Source organism: Ovis canadensis, chromosome 26 (assembly GCF_042477335.2).
Source record: "Ovis canadensis isolate MfBH-ARS-UI-01 breed Bighorn chromosome 26, ARS-UI_OviCan_v2, whole genome shotgun sequence".
NCBI classification, from domain to species: Eukaryota; Metazoa; Chordata; class Mammalia; order Artiodactyla; family Bovidae; genus Ovis; species Ovis canadensis.
The window spans coordinates 29,604,170-29,625,068 of NC_091270.1; the positions used below are offsets into that span (position 1 = coordinate 29,604,170).

Below are 20,899 nucleotides of genomic sequence, written 5' to 3' on the forward strand. Positions count from 1 at the left end.
GGGGGCAGGTGCCCCCTTTTCTGCCTTCATCATCTTCTGCTATGTGCTGTGATAATACCAGAGTAATCATCCAACATTTTGAAGTAGGAATATAGGGTTCCTAATGCCAATATCCAGTACTCTTGCCTGGAGAATCCCGGGGATGGAGGAGCCTGGTGGGCTGCAGTCCATGGGGTCGCTGAGGGTCGGACAAGACTGAGCGACTTCACTTTCACCTTTCACTTTCATGCATCGGAGAAGGAAATGGCAACCCAGTCCAGTGTTCTTACCTGGAGAATCCCAGGGACGGGGGAGCCTGCTGTCTATGGGCTGCTGTCTATGGGGTCGCACAGAGTCGGACACGACTGAAGTGACTTACCAGCAATGCCAATATCAGCTGTGTTCATAGTTATCTTTTTGAAAGATATTTATTTATCTATTTGTTTCACTGCCCCAAATCTTAGTTGTAGCTTGCAAACTCTTAGCTGTGACATGTGGAGTCTGGTTCCCTGACTAGGATTTGAACCCAGGGCCCCCAGAGTTGGGAGTGAGGGGCTTAGCCACTGGACCACCAGGGGACTCCCCATAATTTGTCTTGATCTTGTGCTTGTGGTCAAAACAGCCAAGTGCCGTTCCTCTAGTGAACAGTCCCGACAGTCCTCATGGTGCCCCAGACCAAGTTATTGGATTCGGGTGGTCCTTCTGGTTAAATCCGGAGTTGACTTGATGGTTGAATACAAAGCTCTAGACGCGGTGAGGAGTGGGGTCAGCAAAACCATGAAGCTGGGGAGGAGTCCCTTGGCTGTGTTCTCCGTTGCCCCTTCCTGCCGCCACCCCGGTGCCACCTGTGCTGGATGCCTCGTGCAGAGCAAGACCAGGTCGAGGCGGCATCTGCAGGGCCGGCTCGGGGAGCGCGCGGCGCGTGGTGTAGACTCCACCCAGGCCCCGGAGCGGGAAGCGAGCTCCCTGTGCGCGTCGAAGGACATGGCTGGAGGAGGCCCAGCCCGGCGGCACTGGGACCTTGAGGGGCTGCCTTGGTTGTGGTTCCGGGTGGCCCAGCCCTGTCTTCTCCCCTCCCCCAACTGGCTGCTCTTCAGTTGCTGCCAGCGTAGCCGGGTTCAGCATCTCGACCCAGAGGAACGGAGCCAGCATGACAGCCCTTCAGGCGTCACTCACCAGAGTTGCTGGTTTGTTTTTTTTAACAGTCCTCAGGTGTTCCTCCACGCATCAGGACTGACTGGTCCTCTGCTTCTTAAGCATCTGTATAGTTTGACCTTCATCCTTCTTTTCAGGTAGTTGGTGTGATAACCTGGATTCTAAAGGTGGGGAGGGTGAGGCGGATGAGAAGTGTAGCGTCAGCTTGGGGACCCGACTAGGGGCTGCGGTTCGGTCAGCCTCTCACCCTCTCCTCCCTGTCATAGCTGCCCCTGGGGGTCAACCCCAAACTCAGCCTGCCTAGTGTTTCCCCCTCCTTGGGACTTCTTAGAATGTGCACGACCATTTTATTTTATTTTATTTTCATAATATATATTTTATAGAAGTACAGTTGACTCACAATGCTTCAGGTGCACAGCAAGGTGAATCAGTTATACATATACACATATATTATTGTGGGGGTGGGGGCCTTCCCCAGTGGCTCAGATGGTAAAGAATCTGCCTGCAATGCATGGGCATGGGTTCGATCCCTAGGTTGGGAAGATCCCCTGGAGAAGGGAACCCACTCCAGTATTCTTGCCTGGAGAATCCCATTGATGGAGGGGCCTGGTGGGCTACCGTCTATGGGGTCGAAAAAGAGTCAGACGCACCTTAGCGTCTAAACCACCACCATATTATTTTTCAGATTATTCTCCATTATAGGTTCTTAGAAGATACTGACTCTAGGTTTTATTTCAGTATGGCCAACCTGAAAATTGAACTGTCAAAGCTGGACAGCGAGGCGTGGCCTGGGACGCTGGACATAGAGAAGGAGAAACTGATGTTGATCCACGAGAAGGAAGAGCTTCTAAAGGAGCTGCAGTTCGTCACCCCGCAGAGGCGCACGCAGGACGAGCTGGAGAGCCTGGAGGCCGAGAGGCAGCGGCTGGAGGAGGAGCTGCTGGCCGTGAGGGGCGCGCCCAGCCGGGCCCTGGCCGAGAGGTGCGTTCCCGCCCAGGGCTCCGGGCCCTCCTCCATGGTCCGGAAATCTCAAATGCACCTGCCCTTGGTGGACCGAGAGCCAGCACGAAAGGACATCCCCCCCACATAGAGCAGTAAAGCACACTCTCCTTGGGCCCCGTGGCTCCTCCGTGATTGTTGAGAACGTGAAAATGCCTGAGACAGATGTTGAATAAGTAAGGAATGTTGACAGAAAACCAGGAATGCAGTCTGATAACAGTGGCTGTAAACTATCGCACTCTGATAAGAGAGATTATCTGGACTGTTAGAGCAGCGCAAAGCTTCCTACTCTGGGCTTTATTGCTCACAAGAATGCAAAAGTTGATTGCTTTTCAGTTCACAAGGAAAAGGCGTCTTGCTCCCTTTGATATTTCACCAGGTCACAAGACGTTCGCTTGGACTTTGTCAGTTGAAACACTCATCTGAAGCAGGTGGAAAATAGAAAGGAAAATACTTTAAGCCATTTTTAGATCTTCCTGTGGGAAGGTATAAATTGATCATTTGATCTAAAAAAAAAAAAAATGCAGTTTTGTAAATGGATCAGCTGCACTCTCAGGCCGGGGGACCTGTGTGTGCAGGTTCGCCATGAGGCCATCACCCCCCGGGGTCCAGGCTGCGCTGACAGATGCCCAGACCTGTTTCCCTGTCTCAACCATAGGCCAAGCAGCCCTTTAGAACCCCACCCCGCACCCATCATTTAGGCCCACAGGTAAGGAGCAGAATGAAGGGCAAGAAACTCACATTTGCATATTTTCAGGTGACCTGGAAGTAAGTTTAAAATCCCCAGCCATAATCCAGTCACTTTTGGTTTTCCCTTTTTTTTTTTTTAAACTTCTTAGCTTCTTGCATGCCTTGTCCTCTATACGTGTTTAAAGTTGTGTGCTGACATAATACCAAAGCATTTGAGAAGTAGAGTGCTGGAGAAGGTGAGGGTGGTGGGCAGGGAAAAGCACCTCTGACATTCCTGGTCACGCATTAGCATGGGCACCTGTCTGACCGTGACTGTGTGGGGAGCGTTGGCCTCCGTGAGTTAAGGTGCTGACGGCGACGACTGGTGGCTGCAGCGTCACAGCTTTCAGGAGTGAGAAAATATCCAAGGGGACCCTTTACAGATGACGGCCTTTCACTGTCTTAAACACTTGTCGTCACTCCCCCGCATCTCCTCCCCTCCCGCGCTGACATCTCTAGTCTTGTGAGCTGCAGGCTCAGCCCGCAGGCAGGTGTGAGCCGGGCTGGCCAGGTAGGGATCCATCTGAGCAAGACCAAAAGGAAAAAATGTAAGGGTCAGAAGGCAGACTTCAGTTGTTTCCCTGAATTACCTTGATGCTCTTGAGCGTCTGTGTCTGTGTCTCTTAAATTTCAAGATTTAAGAGATTCTCAGGTGAGATTCTGGGTCGTTACTGACTTGTGGTCTCTGCAGGAGCCCACAGAACTCACATGAATTTTCAGCCGGCGGGTGAGCCCCTAGAATCCCCCAGCCCCAGTCCTTGAGGGGTCACTGACTCTCAGGACCAAGGAGATCAAGCTCGCCCCCTAGTGGTCGTAAGGCGCATCCGGCGGAGTAATGCTCCCGTGTGACCCATCTCCCGCAAAGAGAAACGGCTCTCCAGCGAAAAAAGCCTTCCTACGCATCTGCCTGTCCTTTCCTTACAGTTACTGAAATTCCTTAAACCCTGAGCTTTCCTACAGCTGATAAGATCTTAACATTGCTAGAGGTTTTGCCTTACGTCTTGCCAAGATGTCTTCATTCTTTCTTAATTATATGAATATTTTTGCCACTGGTTCTGAAAAAAAGGGCTTCCCTTGTGGCTCAGCTGGTACAGAATCCACCTGCAATGTGGGAGACCTGGGTTTGATCCCTGAAGAAGAGAATGGCTACCCACTGCAGTATTCTGGCCTGGAGAATTCCATGGGCTATACCGTCCATGGGGTCACAAAGAGTCAGATATGACTGAGCGACTTTCACTTCACTCACTGAAAAAAAAAATTGTAACAAGTGGGAGGGGGTATGAATGTATTTTTGTTTTGGGGGTTTTTTAAATGGAAAAGGAACTTGTTCCTTCTGTAGATGATGTGCGCCTTCCCCCTGGGGACACTGGGGCAGAGGTGAGGGGTATGATGAGCTGTGGTGTGGAGCCGTGGGACCGTGGGAGGGCTCCTTCAGGGCCAGATGGAAGAGATCCTTCTCGCTCAGGAGGACCACCAGCCGGGGCTGGAGAAGGGTGAGGGGAGACAAGCTGACGTCTGAGCAACTTGGGCCCTACCACAGAGGAAGGGGGAGAGGTCATTTTCCAGGAAGGAGACCAGGAACCAGCTCCCACCGGAAGAGGCTCTGACTCCATCAAAGACAGGAGGTGGGGCGCTTGACCAAGGACAGTGACAGCCGCACCCACCTGGTGGGGCTTCTGTGACTCCTGCCTTCGTTAAGCTTCTCCCAGTGACCTGTTACCTAGACACCTGCTGGACGGGGTCTGGGGAGGGGGTCCCGGGCTCTCCAGGCACCCTGGGTGGAATGGGGAGAAAGAGCTGGGGCCTGCCCTCCAGGAGCTTAGGGTACAGTGGCAGGACACAGGCCAGGCCTCGGGGGTTCAAGGGAACCAGAAAGGGTCCAGAAGAGCAGCACCTGAGCCATCATCAGGGGAGGACACAGGGACCATCAAGTATGACTGACTAGGACACAAAGCTTTGAATTTAAATTGCAGCATGAAACACAGTCACATTGAAGCCTCTCAGTTCAGTTCAGTCACTCAGTCGTATCCGACTCTGTGACCCCATGGACTGCAGCATGCCGGGCCTCCCTGTCCCATCACCAACTCCTGGAGTTTACCCAGACTTATGTCCATTGAGTCGGTGATGCCATCCGACCATCTCATTCTCTGTCATCCCCTTCTCCCGCCTTCAGTCTTTCCCAGCATCAGGGTCTTTTCAAAAGAGTCAGCTCTTCGCATTAGATGGCCAAAGGATTGGAGTTTCAGCTTCAACATCAGTCCTTCCGATGAATATTCAGGACTGATTTCCTTTAGGATGGACTGGCTGGATCTCCTTGCAGCCCGAGGGACTCTCAAGAGTCTTCCAACACCACAGTTCAAAAGCATCAATTCTTCAGTGCTCAGCTTTCTTTATAGTCCAACTCTCACATCCAAACATGACTACTAGAAAAACCATATCTTTGACTAGATGGACCTTTGTTGGCAAAGTAATGTCTCTCTTTTTAACACACCAGAACACCTTTGTGTATATGTGACAGTTTTAAAACTTACCTCAAAAGTACTGCTTCTGTATCAGGTGGATTGAAGGACTTTCTCCAGACCTTGTGTACCTTCTAATTCAGTTCATCTACTTTGAATTAATATTTTTCCTTGTTTTTGTTTATATTTAAGAGATTTTTTTTTAAAAAAAGGGACCGTACTCCTTTTCAAAATACACCTGTGAAAGCTGTGAATTAAGAATTTATCACCCTTTGAAGTACTAAACAGAATGACAAGAGTTACTTTTTTTTTTTATTTTAACACAGAGTGAAATTGTGTTGGTGGCACATCAAAGGATAGATATCTATAAATAAAATATGGGCATGTTTCCTCGCTGCCTAAAACGTACATAGGATTTCAAAGAGGTTGAAAAATTAGGGAATTTTTCTTTCTCTGCAAAGAAAAGTAGCTAATTTTTGTATTGGCACCTTGCGGGGTGTGCTGAGACTCTGAACACGGGAGATTGGTTTTGATGTCTGCGGAGTTCTTTCACGCACGTGGCTGGCTCTGTTTGATCTCTTGCACAGCCTTAGCAGGTGGACACGGCAGGATTATAATCACCATTTTACAGATGAGGAAGTCAGGAGCCACAGTTAGGTGACTTACCATAAGCACACGCCAGTAAGCAGCCCACTCCAGAACCGAAATTGTGGTGGTTTCCTGGGTCTCCTTCTGCTCTTTTCAATGATGTCTAAAGACCCTGATGTAGACAGTATGCTTGATGTATTTTTAAAATGGCTTACTCAAGTACACAGTTCCATAATACTTGGATTTTTTTTCAATCTCATAAACACTTGTTCAGCTGAATGTGGATTAAATTTCATGAAAATCCAGTCGCAGGTGATGAGAGGTGCTGTTAATGGAAATCACTTTTATGTCTTTTGCTTGCTCAAAGGGTTAAGCCAAGATTAGCTCACATTGGCAATATGGACACTGGACTAATTTGTTTCTTAATCGCCAGAATTCTCATCAAAATGAGATTGGAATTCTTGTCACTGAATGTGATTTCGGAGCAGTCCTTACCAAATTCCATGCTCAGATGATCTTTCCTAATTCCTGTTATTTCCTAATTCCTGTTATTGTTGTCAGATGTTTTAGTAACGGAAGCGGAAGTCACGAGCCTGCAGAAGGATCCTTAATCTTCGCTCATCTCCTTTGTTTTCTTTTCCTCCCCACTGTCTTTCCCTAATTTGTGAGTGTGAGGTTTTTTTACTCATTTAAGAAAATTTTAGAATACCAGAACTCTGCAAGGTCTAGTAACACTGGCCATGTGGACATCCCTCCACCTTCGCCCAGTGGCTGCGGATGGCTCTGACCACTTTCCTTCTGATGGGTGGTTCTGTTTTCTCTGTGTTGAGTTCATTTGGATTTCACAAGGGAAAATAATAAGAATCTTTTTATTCTCCCTTCAGTTTCTATGCTTATTTTCGTTATGTTGAAAATAAATTTATTTATCTCCTTTTTTTTTTTTGTCTAGATTGAAATTGGAAGAGCGAAGGAAAGAGCTGCTACAGAAACTTGAAGAAACTACTAAATTAACTACATATTTGCATTCACAACTTAAAAAGTAAGTCTGTTTTGTTCCTGAAGGGAAAATTTTTCTTGGCTACCTTCAGGCATGTTGCAATTCTGCTTCAATTACCTCCTCTTTATTTTTGATGACTTAAAAGTAAGAAAATAGTTGCACTAGTACGGTTAAAACCTGAATGACCAGATTTAAAGTTGGAGAGATTTGTTTGTTTGCTTTCATGAACCCCAGGGTCCTATTTGGAAGCTGTTTGCAGTGTGTTGGGAAGAAGATATATTTTAATGACCAGGACATACTTAGGAAAATAACACATTTCTCCACATCATCCCTTCTTTTAAAAAGGGAGATTTGCCCTAAAATAGCCACACATTCACTTCCAAAATATACACAGAAAGAGGAAGAAGGGGAGTGAGCCTAGCGGCCTTTGTCTTTAGAAGCTGGCTTTTTCCTCTCTCACAATAAAAGATTTCGTTCTTTAAGTAAAGTCACAGCAGTAACCCTTCATGCTGTTTACCTCCACACACACACTTTTATATATCTTTAGTTGCACAGTTGCTTCTGGATATTTATGCGGATAGATTTATCAGTAGATGTTTGATCCCTTTTTAAATTTTTTGTAAACTTTTACACAAGGAGGATGATTTTTGGTAAGGTAGGATTGCTCCTTAGAGAATCTTTTGAGAGCCGGGTTGGAAATGTTTGAGACTGGGCATGGAAACGTGTGGCGTGGCTGCAGGTGCCCTTTCCCCGGTCGCTGACCTTGATCTTTGACATCACTGGGTTCCTTCCCTCTCTGCCGAAGGAGCCAGCAAGGGCTTCCATCCACATCATCGCAGCTTCTTGCTTTGTTTCTGTTTGGTCTTACTTATTTATTTTGGCTGCGCTGGTTTTCCGTCGCTGAACGGGCTTTTCTCCAGCTGTGCCGAGCAGGGGCCCCTCTAGCTGCTGTGCTTGGGCTGCTTGTGGCAGTGGCGTCTCTTGTCGCTGAGCACAGGCTCCAGGGTGCTCGGGCGTCCGTAGCTGCAGCTCCCAGGCTCAGCAGCTGTGGTGCACAGGCTGCACGGCTGCTCAGCATGCGGGGTCTCTGCCGCTGAGCCGCCAGGGAAGCCCACGTCCAGGCTCTCACTGTGCGCCTTCCTCTCCCAGCCTCTCCGCCAGCACGCTGTCCGTGTCCTCTGGGAGCAGCCTGGGCTCCCTGGCCTCCAGCCGGGGGTCCCTGAACACATCCAGCAGAGGGTCACTCAACTCCCTCAGCTCCAGCGAGCTCTACTACACCAGCCAGGGCGACCAGCTGGACGCGGATTATCAGTACAAACTGGACTTCCTCCTGCAGGAGAAAGGCGGCTACATGCCTTCCGGCCCCATCACCACCATCCACGAACACGAGGTGGCCAAGTCCCCCAGCCAGCCTGGCCAGAGCGGCCCCGGGGGGGCGGCGGCCACAGCCCCAGGCCACCCCACCCCCCTGGCAGAGGCCCCCAAGTCCGTAACGTCCCTGTCCTCGAGGTCCTCCCTGTCTTCCCTGTCCCCGCCCGGCTCCCCGTTGGTCTTGGAAGGCGCATTCCCCATGTCTCCCCACGACGGCCCCCTCCACCAGTTCTCTGCTGACTTCGAGGACTGTGAGCTGAGCGGCCACTTTGCAGACATCAGCCTCAGAGAGCATCAGCTGCTGCTGGACCCTGACCCGGGAGGAGCGCCCCCGTCTCTGCTGGACGAGAACAAGGAGCTTGGCGAGTGTGCTCAGGAGCCACTGTACGAGGGGCCCGCAGGTACACAGAGACCACGCTCTAAGCTGCCCCCGACAAACCATCTTCAGGGATGAGGGGAGGTTACTTTTTCTGTGGGAGCAAGTATTGGTACACGTCCCCCTTCTCTTTCTGCTGCTCTTTTTTCATTTTGGCTTCATTTGGGAAAGAACGTTTATTGCTATAACTCGCACAGTTTTTTTTTTTTTTTCTCATCGAATATAAATCGCCTTCCGTATTTAATAGATTTAACCGTTAAATGTCCATTTTGTCGTCTGGAACCCTGCAGTGTCCTGAGCTGCCTGGGGACATACTTTGTGAACATTCTTCAGGCTTCCAGATAAGGGGCTGTTTCTGAAATAGTGAGGTGGGGAAGAGGACTTTTTTTATTTTTTTTTCAAAGTTGGCCTAAAACAGATTCAAACCAAGGCAATTAGCATAGCAGCTAATTAGTACCAAGGTTCAATGTTTAGATTGCTATGGGAATTCTCTATAAATACAGTTTCTGTTTCATGCCAGACTCTCCCTTTCCGCAGAGAGTTAATTTGGAGAAAGCGGTCCCAGCCTGCAGTGTCGCCCTGCCACCTTCTGGCTGTAGAGCTAGTTGCCATGGGGTTGAGTTCCCACTCCTGCCTGAGCTCAGAGAAGCAGAAACAGAGGGGGAGTCTCCTACGCTTTAATTGCTCGCCTTTGCGAGGCCAGAGCTTTTAATACAGTGGATGTGGTTGTAAACATCCCGGGATGGCGTGCACCTTGGCTGGCAGGTGGTCACAGCTGTGGTCTGAGGAGCCCGCCCCGAACACGATAAGAAAGAGACTCCAGCGCCCGGGGTGCAGACAGAGATGCTGGGTGGTTCGTGTGCTGCTCGCCCGGCAGGTGCCAAAGCTGCAAGTGACGTGTTGACTGAAATAATTAGCCGCAAAGAAAAGGAGCACCGAAGCAGTGTTTACAGAATGGCTCCAGCAAAGCAGAGACCTGCTGCAGGGCCTCGCACCTGCCCCCAGGGAGGCGTGCGGTGTGTGGCACTGGGGCCCGCCACCCCCCAGAGCCCGCCCGACCTGCACTGACATCTCAGGGGCTCCTCAGTTCCAGCGAGCACATTGCCCCATCTCTCAGGCTCATTAGCTCCTCACCTGCAAGGTGGGGGCAACACGGTATCTACTTCGTGGGGTGCTGGGAAGGTTGATGCTCTCATAATGCATCAGGAGCATCAGCCATGCCTGGCCCTCAGTGTGCCGCTCATGGGAGTTAATATCACCCCTATGACACGGAGCAGTGCAAACTCTGCCAAACCCAGTTCCTACCACAAACCACTGACATCTACAAAGGGAAGATAAAGCAAGAAAGAGGGAAGAGAGAAGAGTGAGTATTGTGCCTTTCTCCTCTGCTCTGGGCCTGAAGGACCCCAGTTCCCGAGCATTTCATCCTGTCCCTGCTGGATGGCGGAAATCAAGAACACCTCCGAAGTCCTTCCGCAGTCACTCTCTGTCAGGCTGCTGTGGTTATTCCTGGGGGTAATCAATAAATCATGTCATCACCTTCACCACTCCTGAAGGAGGGGTGGATGGAGAGAAGGCACTCCATCATCAAGGAAGATGCCTTCCCCCTGCCAGAAATAGAAAGGGAAAGGCAGCAATCAATCCAGAATCTAGAGCCTCAAGACTTAAACATCTTAACAAGATGTAAAGTCACGACTCAGAAGGGGGGCGAAATGCATACCAGTGTGGATCCCTGCTCTCTGCCGGGCTCTCCACTGGCCGAGGATGAAAGCGCACCATAGGCTTGCAGCTTATTACACGGGAGCGCAGCTTCAGAGGAGGCTGCCGGCTCTCCGCAGGACGCCCAGCCATGAATATGAGTCAGAGATAAAAGTTAAGTGGGAGTCAGTGAGGATTCAGTAACTCACAGTTTTTAATGGTATTTAGCCAGTGAGGAATTCTGTAAGTCAAAGACGTTTCCCCTTTAACTTCTATTAGAGCAGCAGCTGGGGAGATGGAGACTGGAGAGACGTTTCTTCCATCGAGTGCCAGAAGCTGTTACAGAAACTTCTCCAACACTTGAGGGAGGCAGACAGCTTCTTATCCCCGACCGTGGCATCTGTAGTGATCACCCAGACGAGGGAGGCAGGGGACCCAGGAGACAGTGTGCCACTGATCCCTCCCCTTAAAACATCCCGGGACGGGAACACCAGATTCTTTCCCAAATAATGACCAAAATAACGAGCATCCCAGGATTTTGTAAGTCATAGCGCCTGGAATCATCCGCTTCTGTTGACTTGAATAGTAACATCCTTGATTCTCAGTGGAAATTTTATTTTGAGTTTCTCAGAACCAAACCATGTGCGTGCGTGTGTGCGTGCGTGCGTGTGTGCGTGCGTGCGTGCGTGCGTGCGTGCGTGTGTTAGACTTAACTTTTCCTAAGAAGAAATATTAATGGTTGCTATCACTCTCGTCTCCCTAGATGTTGAAAAATCGTTACCAAAAAGAAGAGGAATCCGCCTGCTGGGGGAGAAGACCGCCTGTGTGTCGGCTGCGGTCTCGGATGAGTCGGTGGCTGGGGACAGCGGGGTCTACGAAGCGTTCGTGAAACAGTAAGGACCCAGCCCGAGTGGCTGCTGCACGCACGTGGGTGACCGGCTGGGAGGGCCCTGCCCTCTGTCCACTCACTGCAGCGGGGAAGGGCTGAGAAGGTCAGAGGTGCTGGCAGCATCCCACTGGCAGGGAAGTGAGGAACAGGTTGATGTGCTCATCAGCTGAACCTCTTAAGAGACATAAACGCGATTTTAAAAAATCTATTTATTTTTTTGTGTCAGGTCTAGGTAGCAGCACGGGGCATCTCCACTGTGGTTTGTGGGCTTCTCTAGCTTCGGCGCCCAGACTTCCATGTAGCTGTGGTGCAAGGGCGTCGTTTCCCTGAGGCGTGTTGATCTGAGTTCTCAGACCAGGGGTCACACCCGTGTCCCCTGCGCACTGGACCCCCAGGGAAATCCCGCAAGCGTGATTTGCTGGGCACGCCACAGCGGCCGCCCAGTGCCCATTTGGCTCACGGAGCGTCTCATGTGTGCAGCTCTTGGGCAGCCCAGTCCGGGGTGCGGCACGTCCCGGGGAGCCGTGGGAAAGCCAGCCACCAGGCAGGCCTCCCCCTCGGAGCCCAGGTACAGAGTCCTCCCGACGAGGGGAAGCCAGATTTGAAAGCGCAAGCTTGCACTGGGGTCAGGCCCACGGGCCAGTCCAGGAGTGCCGTTAGTTCAGGTTTTTGTTCAGAATCGGTGAGGGGCAAACAGTTCCCAGGTGTCACGAGTGGTGGAGAACCCACCTGCCAATGCAGGGAGATGTAAGAGACATGGGCTCAATCCCTGGGTCGGGAAGATCCCCTGGAGGAGGGCACGGCAACCCCCTGCAGTGTTCTTGCCTGGAGAATCCAATGGACAGAGGAGCCTGGTGGGCTACAGTCCATGGGGGTCGCAGAGAGTCAGACACCACTGAAGTGACTTAGCACGCACGCAGGCAGACAGCAATCACAGCTCCGCGTTTCCCGGTTCGCAAAACGTTCACCCGCGCCTGCCGTTGCCCCGCCCGCAGGCCCAGTGAGGCCGAGGACGTGCTGTACAGCGAGGAGGACGCTGCAATCATGGAGACGGCCCAGGTGCAGATCGGGCTGAGGTGAGGACAGCTCCGGAAGGGCGGCTTCTCACCTCCGTGCACCGGCAAGTGGCCTGTGCCCTGCCTTATCTCATCCACTTCTCTCTTTACAGATACGACGCAAAAAGGTCGAGTTTCATGGTGATTGTAGCACAACTCCGAAATCTGCATGCCTTCCTGATACCTCACTCTTCAAAAGTGTAAGTAAAATCGGTGGAGAACAAATTGAAGAACTTCAAATTCCCGAGAGAGAATTTTACATCTAGCAGTTCATCCAGGTGAAGACACGGGGAAAGATGCGGCAGGGCTGGTCATGCCTTCATGAGCTCTAGATAGAGACGAAGAGGGAGTGATGCGGGCTCACCCCCTCCTTTGGTTTTAAGAACAGGGCAGCGAGGTGGGGGCTTAAGGGGGTGGTTCCAACACCCCAGGAGCCTGCCTCCCAGAGCTGAGGTTGGGGGTCCCCATCAGTAGTGTTCAGGGATGACTGGCTGATGAGTCTATCAGTGACTTCTCCCTCCTAATTGAAGGCAAAAGGAGAAGGGGGAGACAGAGGATGAGATGGTTGGATGGCATCACCAACTCAATGGGTATGAGTTTGAGCAAACTCCGGAACACAGTGGAGGACAGGGGAGCCTGGCGTGCTGCAGTCCATGAGATCACAAGGAGTCGGACACGATTCAGCGACTGAAGGACAGCAACAGGAAGGCAGAGAGATTTCTCCCTCTACACCTGCAGCCTTAACGGCTGCGGCCCAGGGCCCACGAGGTTTTTCATGCTGAGTCCCGGTAATCAGTGTTGATACAAAACACAGAAATAATATGGCCTTCCTCAGTTCTTCACATGAACTTATACTTTTCATGATCGGAGAAGGAAGCTCTTTAGAATATGAATTAGAAAGCCTGGAAATGGGGCTGTGGGGAGGGATTTAATGGGTATTCTGTTTCTGGGAATTTAACAGAAGATACCTCATGCTGTTTATAGAGACTGTGGGTCCTCACGTAATATGTGCTCAGAAAACTCACTTGGAAGTGGTGGTAGAAGGTACTGTTTTGTCAGACTCTTCCTCTGAATTTAACAAAGCATAAAATCGTTTATCATATCTGAGACTTCTGAGATGCTAGGCAGTGATTTTTTGAACTTAAAAATTCATTTCTCTTAAATTGTCATAACTGTCCGCTCCTTCGTGTTTCTTTTCCTCTGGAAGGACAAGACGTCCCATCCCTAGGGAATGACCATCAGCATTTCTTGTCTAATACACAGGATGAGTGTTCTTTGGGACACAGTCACCCGTGTCTACTTGGTGTCCCCACTTTCCCAGGTCCAGATGGTGGTCACTGTGGAACCAGCCGGACATGGGCAGGCGGGACGTAAATCCGTCCGCTCCTAGGTCCTTGTCCCCCTCACTTCCCTACCGAGGGCCTTTGCTGCAGCCCCAGGGTGGGGCAGGGTGGGAGGGGGCAAGCTCTGCCTGGCATGATCCAGGATGCTGCGGGCACCGGGGTGTTAGGAACAGAGCCTCCGAGCTCCTGGGTATGACAACGACGACCGTGGTGGCCGAGAGCTGGGGTTGGTGATGAAGTCGGTGTCCCCCCGTGCTCCTTCCCCAGGAGGAGCATTCCACACACCAGCTGCGAAGCCAGGATTGAACCGGTGAATCTGTTTCATCCTTGTTCTTTGCAGGTATTTCCGGGTTGCTCTGCTTCCCTCCTCAAGTGACGTCAGCTGTCTGTTTCGAACGAAAGTGCACCCAGCTGCGGAGTCCCTGCTGTTCGGTGATGTGTTCAGAGTGGCCGTCTCCCAGACGGCCCTGCAGCAGAAGACCCTGAGGGTGGACCTGTGCTCCGTCGGGAAACACCGCAGGGAGGAGTGCCTGGTAGGACCTCTCGTTTTGACCCTCAGGTGGCACCGCTGGTCGTGCCGAGAGTCCCTTTCCAGCGGCCGTTCTGCCAGCCCCGAAACTACTGCCTGTCTGCCCAGTGTCTCCAACACAGTCCAGCGGTGGCTTCATTTTTTTGCCGGAAGTCTTAATTTCTGCTTTCCATTCTCTTTATTTCAGACCTTTCTGATTTTGCTCAGCAATTATGATCCTCTGTAAAAATCGAGTTCTTTATTTCTAACCTTTGGATAAAGAACTTTGGCCTCTGTTATGACCATCACTGTAGAGTATGCATATTTATTCCCAATATGAGCCCAGTGCTGGGCACTTTACATACATTATCTCACTCATCCCCTTGACAGTCTTAGGAAAAGGGTATGATGACATTTGCAGATGAGGAACTCCTTAGAGGGGTCATGTGTTCAAGGTCACGCAGCTTGTGAATATGGATAGATATCAAAAGGACATCCCACCCCTAGTTCACTGTTCAGATTTAATTTAAGCAGGACGCTGGGTAAAGTTCCCTACTTCAGCACGTTCTCCCAGCGATGGGGGTAGAGCTGGTAGGAAGACCTCAGTGTGACTGTTAAGAGCAATGGGTCACTTGCATGCCAGCACGGAAGACTTCGTACGTCACTGATAGCGGGTTCAACCCACCGTTGTGTACATCATTACAGCACAGCAGAGCTGCACAGGGTGTTCAGGTACAGGTGTGTAGAGGTGTGCCCAGGTGTTCAGGAAGCCATGCGGTCTCCAGCTGAACCGCATGTAGTTCAAGGGTCAGCTGTAATACCAATCAAAAAATCAACCCTGGGATTCTTTCAAGGTCCCCTTACACACAGATTTTTTTTTTTCCTACTAAATTCGTGCCATAACATTACATAATCTGTGGCTGGTTGAATCTGAGGCTGTGGAACCTTGAATACAGGGGCCAACTGTAAAGTTAGACATGGATTTTCAACGGCAGAGTGGGAAATGCTGTCAGCCCCCCTAACCCTCATGGTGTTCAAAAGTCAACTGCATTTTTTTCACACCTGAAAATATAAGGCATCTCCAGGTTTAAAAAAAGAAATCCACCAATGCTTTGTATCATGAGCATGGCATCTTTTTGTCCCCCTAAAACAAGCTTGTCCAATAATCTTCATTATGTTAGAGGAAGCAAATATGGATTGAAACATTTCATTTTCTCTCTTTCTCTTTTTTTTTTTCCTTTCCTTTCACACAGGCGGGAACTCAGATCAGCCTGGCCGACCTACCCTTTTCCAGTGAGATTTTCACTCTGTGGTATAACTTGCTTCCTTCAAAGCAAACGCCCTGCAAGAAGAGCGAAGAGGAGACAGAGGACTCGGTATTTCCACCAAGCCAGCCACTCGTGGATTCCGTAGACTTGGTGAGTCAAGTCTTACTGAGACACTTAGATCTGCAGTCCATCTGAAATTAATCTTTGTGTAGGCTTTGAGGGAGAGGTCAGGATCGTTGTTGTTTTTTTTTTAAACCATGTGATAGCCAATTGACCCAGGATTATTTGTTGAAAATATATCTTTCCTTAACTGCACCGCAGTGCCAACTTTTATCCTAAGTCAGATGACTTCTGTGTGTTAGCCTGTCCCTGAACTTTCTTTTCTGTTCTGTTGGCTTAGCTGTCTATCTCTGTTGACAATACTAGGCTTTTTCAAAATGAAGGCTTTTAAGAATGCATCATTTAGAATGATTTTTTTCTGAGGCTGTTTATAGATACTTGCTATCAGATTAAGGAAGTTTCCTTCTCTTTCTAGTTTGCTAAGGGTTTTATTATGCATGGATATTGGATTTTATCAAGCATTTTTACTGTATCTCCTAAGATGATTACATAGCTGTTTTCTTTTATTCTCTCAATGTAGTGGATTATACATTGATTGACTTTTGAATGCTAAATCTGTTTCAGATTCCTGGAATAAAGCAGACTGAATTGTGGTGTATCTAATACATGTTTTTACATACATTCTATCGTAAAGAATATTGAGACTTGCTTTATGGCTTAGCAGGTGTTCAGTTTTAGTATAAGTTCCCTGTACTCTTGAAAAGGATGTATTTTCTGCAGGTCACCTTTGTTAGTTTTGCTTTTCAGATCTTCTGCATTTACTGATTTTTCAGTTTGCTTATGTTATCACTGTTTAAAGGTACAGTAACATCTCCAGCTTACGATTATAGATGACTGTTTCTTCTTTTAGTTCTTTTAGTCTTTGCTTTATGTATTTTGAATCCAGGTTATTAGATGAATATAAATTTAGCATCATATTGTATCTTTCTGTTCAACTGACCCTTTTATTATTATAAAATATCCCTCTGTTGCTAATAACACTGTCTGATATTAATAATCATATCAGTTTTTTTTTGGTTAGCATTTGCATGGTTTATCTTTTATTATTCTTTTACTTTCAATGTTTCTGGGTTCCTATATTTAAAGTGTTTCACTTGTAAGCAGTACTTAGTTGGTTTTGATGTCTTATCCAGTTTTAAAATCTTCTTTTAATTGAAATATTTATTTACTCTTAATGCTATTATTGTTATATTTGGCTTTGAACCTTTCATCTTACTCTTTGTTCCCTTTTAGTCCTTTTTTTTTCCCTTCTTTTGGATTAACCAAGTACTTTTAAACTTAGATTTTTTTCTATCAGATCATTAATTAGTACTACAGTCTTCTTTTTTGTTGTTTCCCTGATGATTACAGCATGCATCCTTGACTTATTAGAAACTGTGTTAAATTAATGCTTTTTGCTTTTTTGCAGATGGTACAAAGATTTTTAAAGGCTTTTTTTTTTACTTCATGATTCTCTTTTCTCTTCTTGTGCAATTACCAGATATATTTTAGTTACGTTTATTTTAAATCCTGCAATACATTATTATCATTGTTTTATTGATATTTATCAGCATTTAGTCAGGTTTCCTCCTATACCCTTTAGCCTTTCTTTTCCTTTCTGCATTATTGTGCTTCCAATTAGGGTCACTCTCCTTCTGCCTGGAGAATTTCCTTTAGTGTTTCGTTTAGTACAGGTATGTTGGCATATTCTTTCAATTTCATTTGTGAAGGACTCTTTTTCCTGCATATTCAGAATTCTAAGTGAGCGATTATTTCTCTGGACACATTGAAAAAATGTTTTGATGTCATCTGGCTTCCATTGATTCTGTTCAGCTGCTGGAGGACAGGCTAATTGTTGATTCTTAAAAAGTATTACACCTTTTTTCTTCCACTGCTTGTAAAATTTCCTCTTTTTCTTTGGTTTTCAGCAGTTTCATTCAGATGTGCTCATGTGTTTTTCTGTTTATTCTAATTCAATTCTCCATTGTTTCATCCGTTTTCTTGAACATATTAATTACAAAACTTCTACTTTCTTCTCTAGGTAACTAGGTATGTGGATCACCTATGGGTCTGCTTCTTTTGCGGGTCATTCTTCTTGGCTTTCAGTCATAGGGTTCTGTTTCCAGCGGGGTGCTGGATGTTATGTATGGAGTGCAGAGGATCTGGCGGGTAGCTTCCTCCAAAGATGATCCAGTATCCTTCTGGAAGGCAGATGACAACATGGGCAGCTCACCTGGATCACTTGAGGGACCTGAATTCGTGATTCTCTCCCTAGGACCGTGAGGCAGCTGAAATGTCTGCTTGCCGTTCAGCCTCCTGGCAGCTGGTTTTACTTTCTCACCTTCTCACTCTGCACGTATGTGGCTTAGTCGGGGCAAAGGTCTCGATAGGAATATTGTACAGAATATTGGGCCCACTTCACAGTTTATCTTCCCAGGCGGAGTGCCTTGTCCTCAGCTCTGTCTCATCTCTGCATCCTCCCCTCACTGCCACAGTCCGGGCGACCATGGCCCATCACCTGTGTGCCTCGCCACGGCATCGAGACACACCCCCAAGAAGAAGAGTGGCATTAAATTTCCTTACATTCCCCTCCTCCCTGGGATCTTCACACTTGAGTCCCAACTGCCTTTGTTGCTCTTCGTTGCTTTGAAACAACTGGAGTTTTTTGCTTTTCATTTTCTTGTGCTCAGCTTTCATATTTGTTCTCGGCGAGAGGAGTCTCATACTTCCTTCTCCTCCACAACCAGAAGCCCAAGTCCCCATCTGACAAGTTTTTAAATCCTTTCTGAAGTCTGTGGTATTAATTGCCCTACGTCGTACCTTCTCCAGGATGCAGTGTCAGCCTTACTTGCAAGAACATCAGCTGAGCTGTTGGCCGTGGAACAAGAATTAGCACAAGAAGAAGAAGAACCAGGGCAGGAAGAGGAGCCCAGAGGTCCAGATGGAGACTGGTAAATAAGAGTTATTTCTTTCTGCTCCTGGGATCTCAAAGAGGGTGTGTTTAGTTTCTCAGAAGACACTTTGAGGGACACCTTCATGGGTTTAGATCTTGTTCTGGAATTAATAGAAAGTAACGCAGCTTCAGGAAGTAGCCCCAGGCAAAGCTGTTTCTTGGTGTTAGAGAGTTGAAAAAGTAATGGTGAGACCGTGGGCAAAGTTACTAACGTGTGAGCAAGATTCTTTGTTCTTACCTCAGTAATTTTGACACAACTTTCTGAGCTTTTCTTGTTCGTTTGTTTAAAGTCTAAACTATTTTGAAAAACATGATAGTTTACTACAGAGTCATAGGTAAATTTAAACACAGACTCTTTTTCTGAAAACTACTGGAGGCGCCATTTAGGCGCTGGTAGTTCAAGCCAGAGTTTTAGAAAGCAGCTTCTGAGTGGTTACTTTGCTGTTTGTGCCGCTATTTACCTTCTTTTACTATATCCTTCTCGTTTTTCATACCTCGGTCTTTTAATTTTTTTAAAGAAAAAAAGGTTATTACAGCGTTTGTCTAGATACACATACGTATAAAGAACTGTATTTCCAAGTTTGCACTGTTTTCTCTAAAAAACATATTTTAGTGACGGTGTCGGTTTTTTTCTAGTACATATGTAAATTCATTTGGACTAATTTTGTGTGTATTGTTACACTGTTACGTTTGAACTACTGTCAACATATATTTGCATTTACATACATATATTGCAGCATTTGTGTGTATGTGTGTGTATATACAAGAGTTTTTACAAACTTGGAGTAACAAGGTGTAAATAACAAAACTGTGGATATTTGGAAGAAGCAGTTTACTACAGCGACCTAAAAAAGTACAGAGATACCTTGTTCTTACCAAAAGTCCTTTATAGTGAATAAAAATCAGAGCACTGCCCCCCAAAAAGTAAGTATGAGAGTGATTATGAGGTTCATCGTATCTTTAAATACCTTGCTTACATAAAGTACAACTTGTTTTATACCTATTTCGAAAAAATACACTTAGAGGGTCTTCCTGGTGGTCCAGTGGCTGAGACCCCATGCTGCCAACGCAGGGAGCTTAGGTTCGACCCCTGGTCAGAGAGCTAGGTCCCACACGCTGCCGCTGAAGGTCCTGCACGCCGCGACGAAGACCGAAAACCCCACGTGCTGCAACTGGAACCTGGCGCAGCCAGACAAATAAATATTTTTAAAAATACGCTGAGACTGTAACCTGCGGGCACTGATGACTTGCAGTCCTCATTGCTAGTTCCCCCACGTTCGTTTCATGACCAGGTGTTGAACAACTAGTCTGTTCCAACTTGTCGGATGTCACTGATCGCTAAAGCTTGACCTTTAGTTATCAGTGGAAAAAGTGTTCCCATACCAAGAACATGAAACTCAACAAAGAATGAGATATTCTTCCTCATCCGGAGACTCTTTGCTCTCCTGTCAAATCAGTTTATGCAGAATATGAACCATATTTGTTTCCTGGAGCCTGACTTGTAGGGCCACCCAAGCCCAGGTAGTGGCTTTTGTTAAAGACAAGATCACAGACCATTCAGAGTCTTCTCTTATCCGAGTGCTAAGACTCTTCTATCCAGGGTTCCACCTTTGCTACACCGTGAGCACAGTTGATAATAGATATTTTTATTCACTCTTAGCAGAGTTGCTCTATTCTGTGGTTTGACTAATTGTGTAATAAATGAACAACTGACACCAAGTTATAGTGTAGCTAAAAATATTGACAATATTTTTAAATGGTGGGTTAAACTTCGTATGTGATGTTTTAGCATATTTAGCATAATTTAGGACTGAAGTGACTTAGCAGTAGCAGCAGCAGGAATTATATCAAGTTTCATGAATTTCACTTTTTGGTATGAAATGTGGTGACTTTACTGCAGACTGCTGGAGAGTAAGATGTTGACTTTATTTTTCAGGGGCATTTTAGTAAAAGTTCCAGCCAGAAAACTGGCTTGTATTGTGATGCGTGAGTCTGTTCGTGACCCAGACGACGGGTTGACATGCCCAGCAGCACTGAGCACAGAGCACATCTGGCTGACCCTGAACGGGGCTGTGTTCCGTTTCACCCATAGGTTGGCCATGCTGAGAGAGGCCTCGGATGAAACTGTGGCCGAGGAAGGGGCCGAAGTGAAATCGGCGGAGGGCAGTCGCTGTGTGGAAGACGTAAGCTCATGCCCAAGTGTGCCCGAGATGAATGAGGACGCAAGTAGGAAAGAAAGCAGCTGTGCCAGTGACCTTGGGAGTCAGCCCCCTGCAGGAACACCGGCCCTGGTGAGTGTGGCCAGCCGTCCCCTCCTAAAGCGGTCTCCTAGAGGCACCACGGAGTCCAAGCGTGTCTCTGTGCATAATTCACGTTAGGGTTTTTGTGCCAGAGCTGATCAAGATGAGTGTTTGTGGAAACACAAGAAGCATT

The 20,899-nt window shown here is 47.8% G+C and overlaps 1 protein-coding gene across 1 annotated transcript in view; it reads left to right on the plus strand.

Moving 5' to 3' along the window:
* The window catches only part of WWC2 (WW and C2 domain containing 2), a 148,914-nt gene that overhangs the window by 109,177 nt on the left and 18,838 nt on the right, over nucleotides 1-20,899 (plus strand). Inside the window, exons 9-18 of the mRNA XM_069573191.1 lie at nucleotides 1,873-2,115; nucleotides 6,859-6,948; nucleotides 8,056-8,678; nucleotides 11,115-11,244; nucleotides 12,236-12,316; nucleotides 12,409-12,495; nucleotides 13,979-14,171; nucleotides 15,400-15,564; nucleotides 18,343-18,464; nucleotides 20,559-20,757. Of these exons, the coding sequence (XP_069429292.1) occupies nucleotides 1,873-2,115; nucleotides 6,859-6,948; nucleotides 8,056-8,678; nucleotides 11,115-11,244; nucleotides 12,236-12,316; nucleotides 12,409-12,495; nucleotides 13,979-14,171; nucleotides 15,400-15,564; nucleotides 18,343-18,464; nucleotides 20,559-20,757 (1,933 nt within the window). The remainder of the gene's footprint in view (nucleotides 1-1,872; nucleotides 2,116-6,858; nucleotides 6,949-8,055; nucleotides 8,679-11,114; nucleotides 11,245-12,235; nucleotides 12,317-12,408; nucleotides 12,496-13,978; nucleotides 14,172-15,399; nucleotides 15,565-18,342; nucleotides 18,465-20,558; nucleotides 20,758-20,899) is intronic.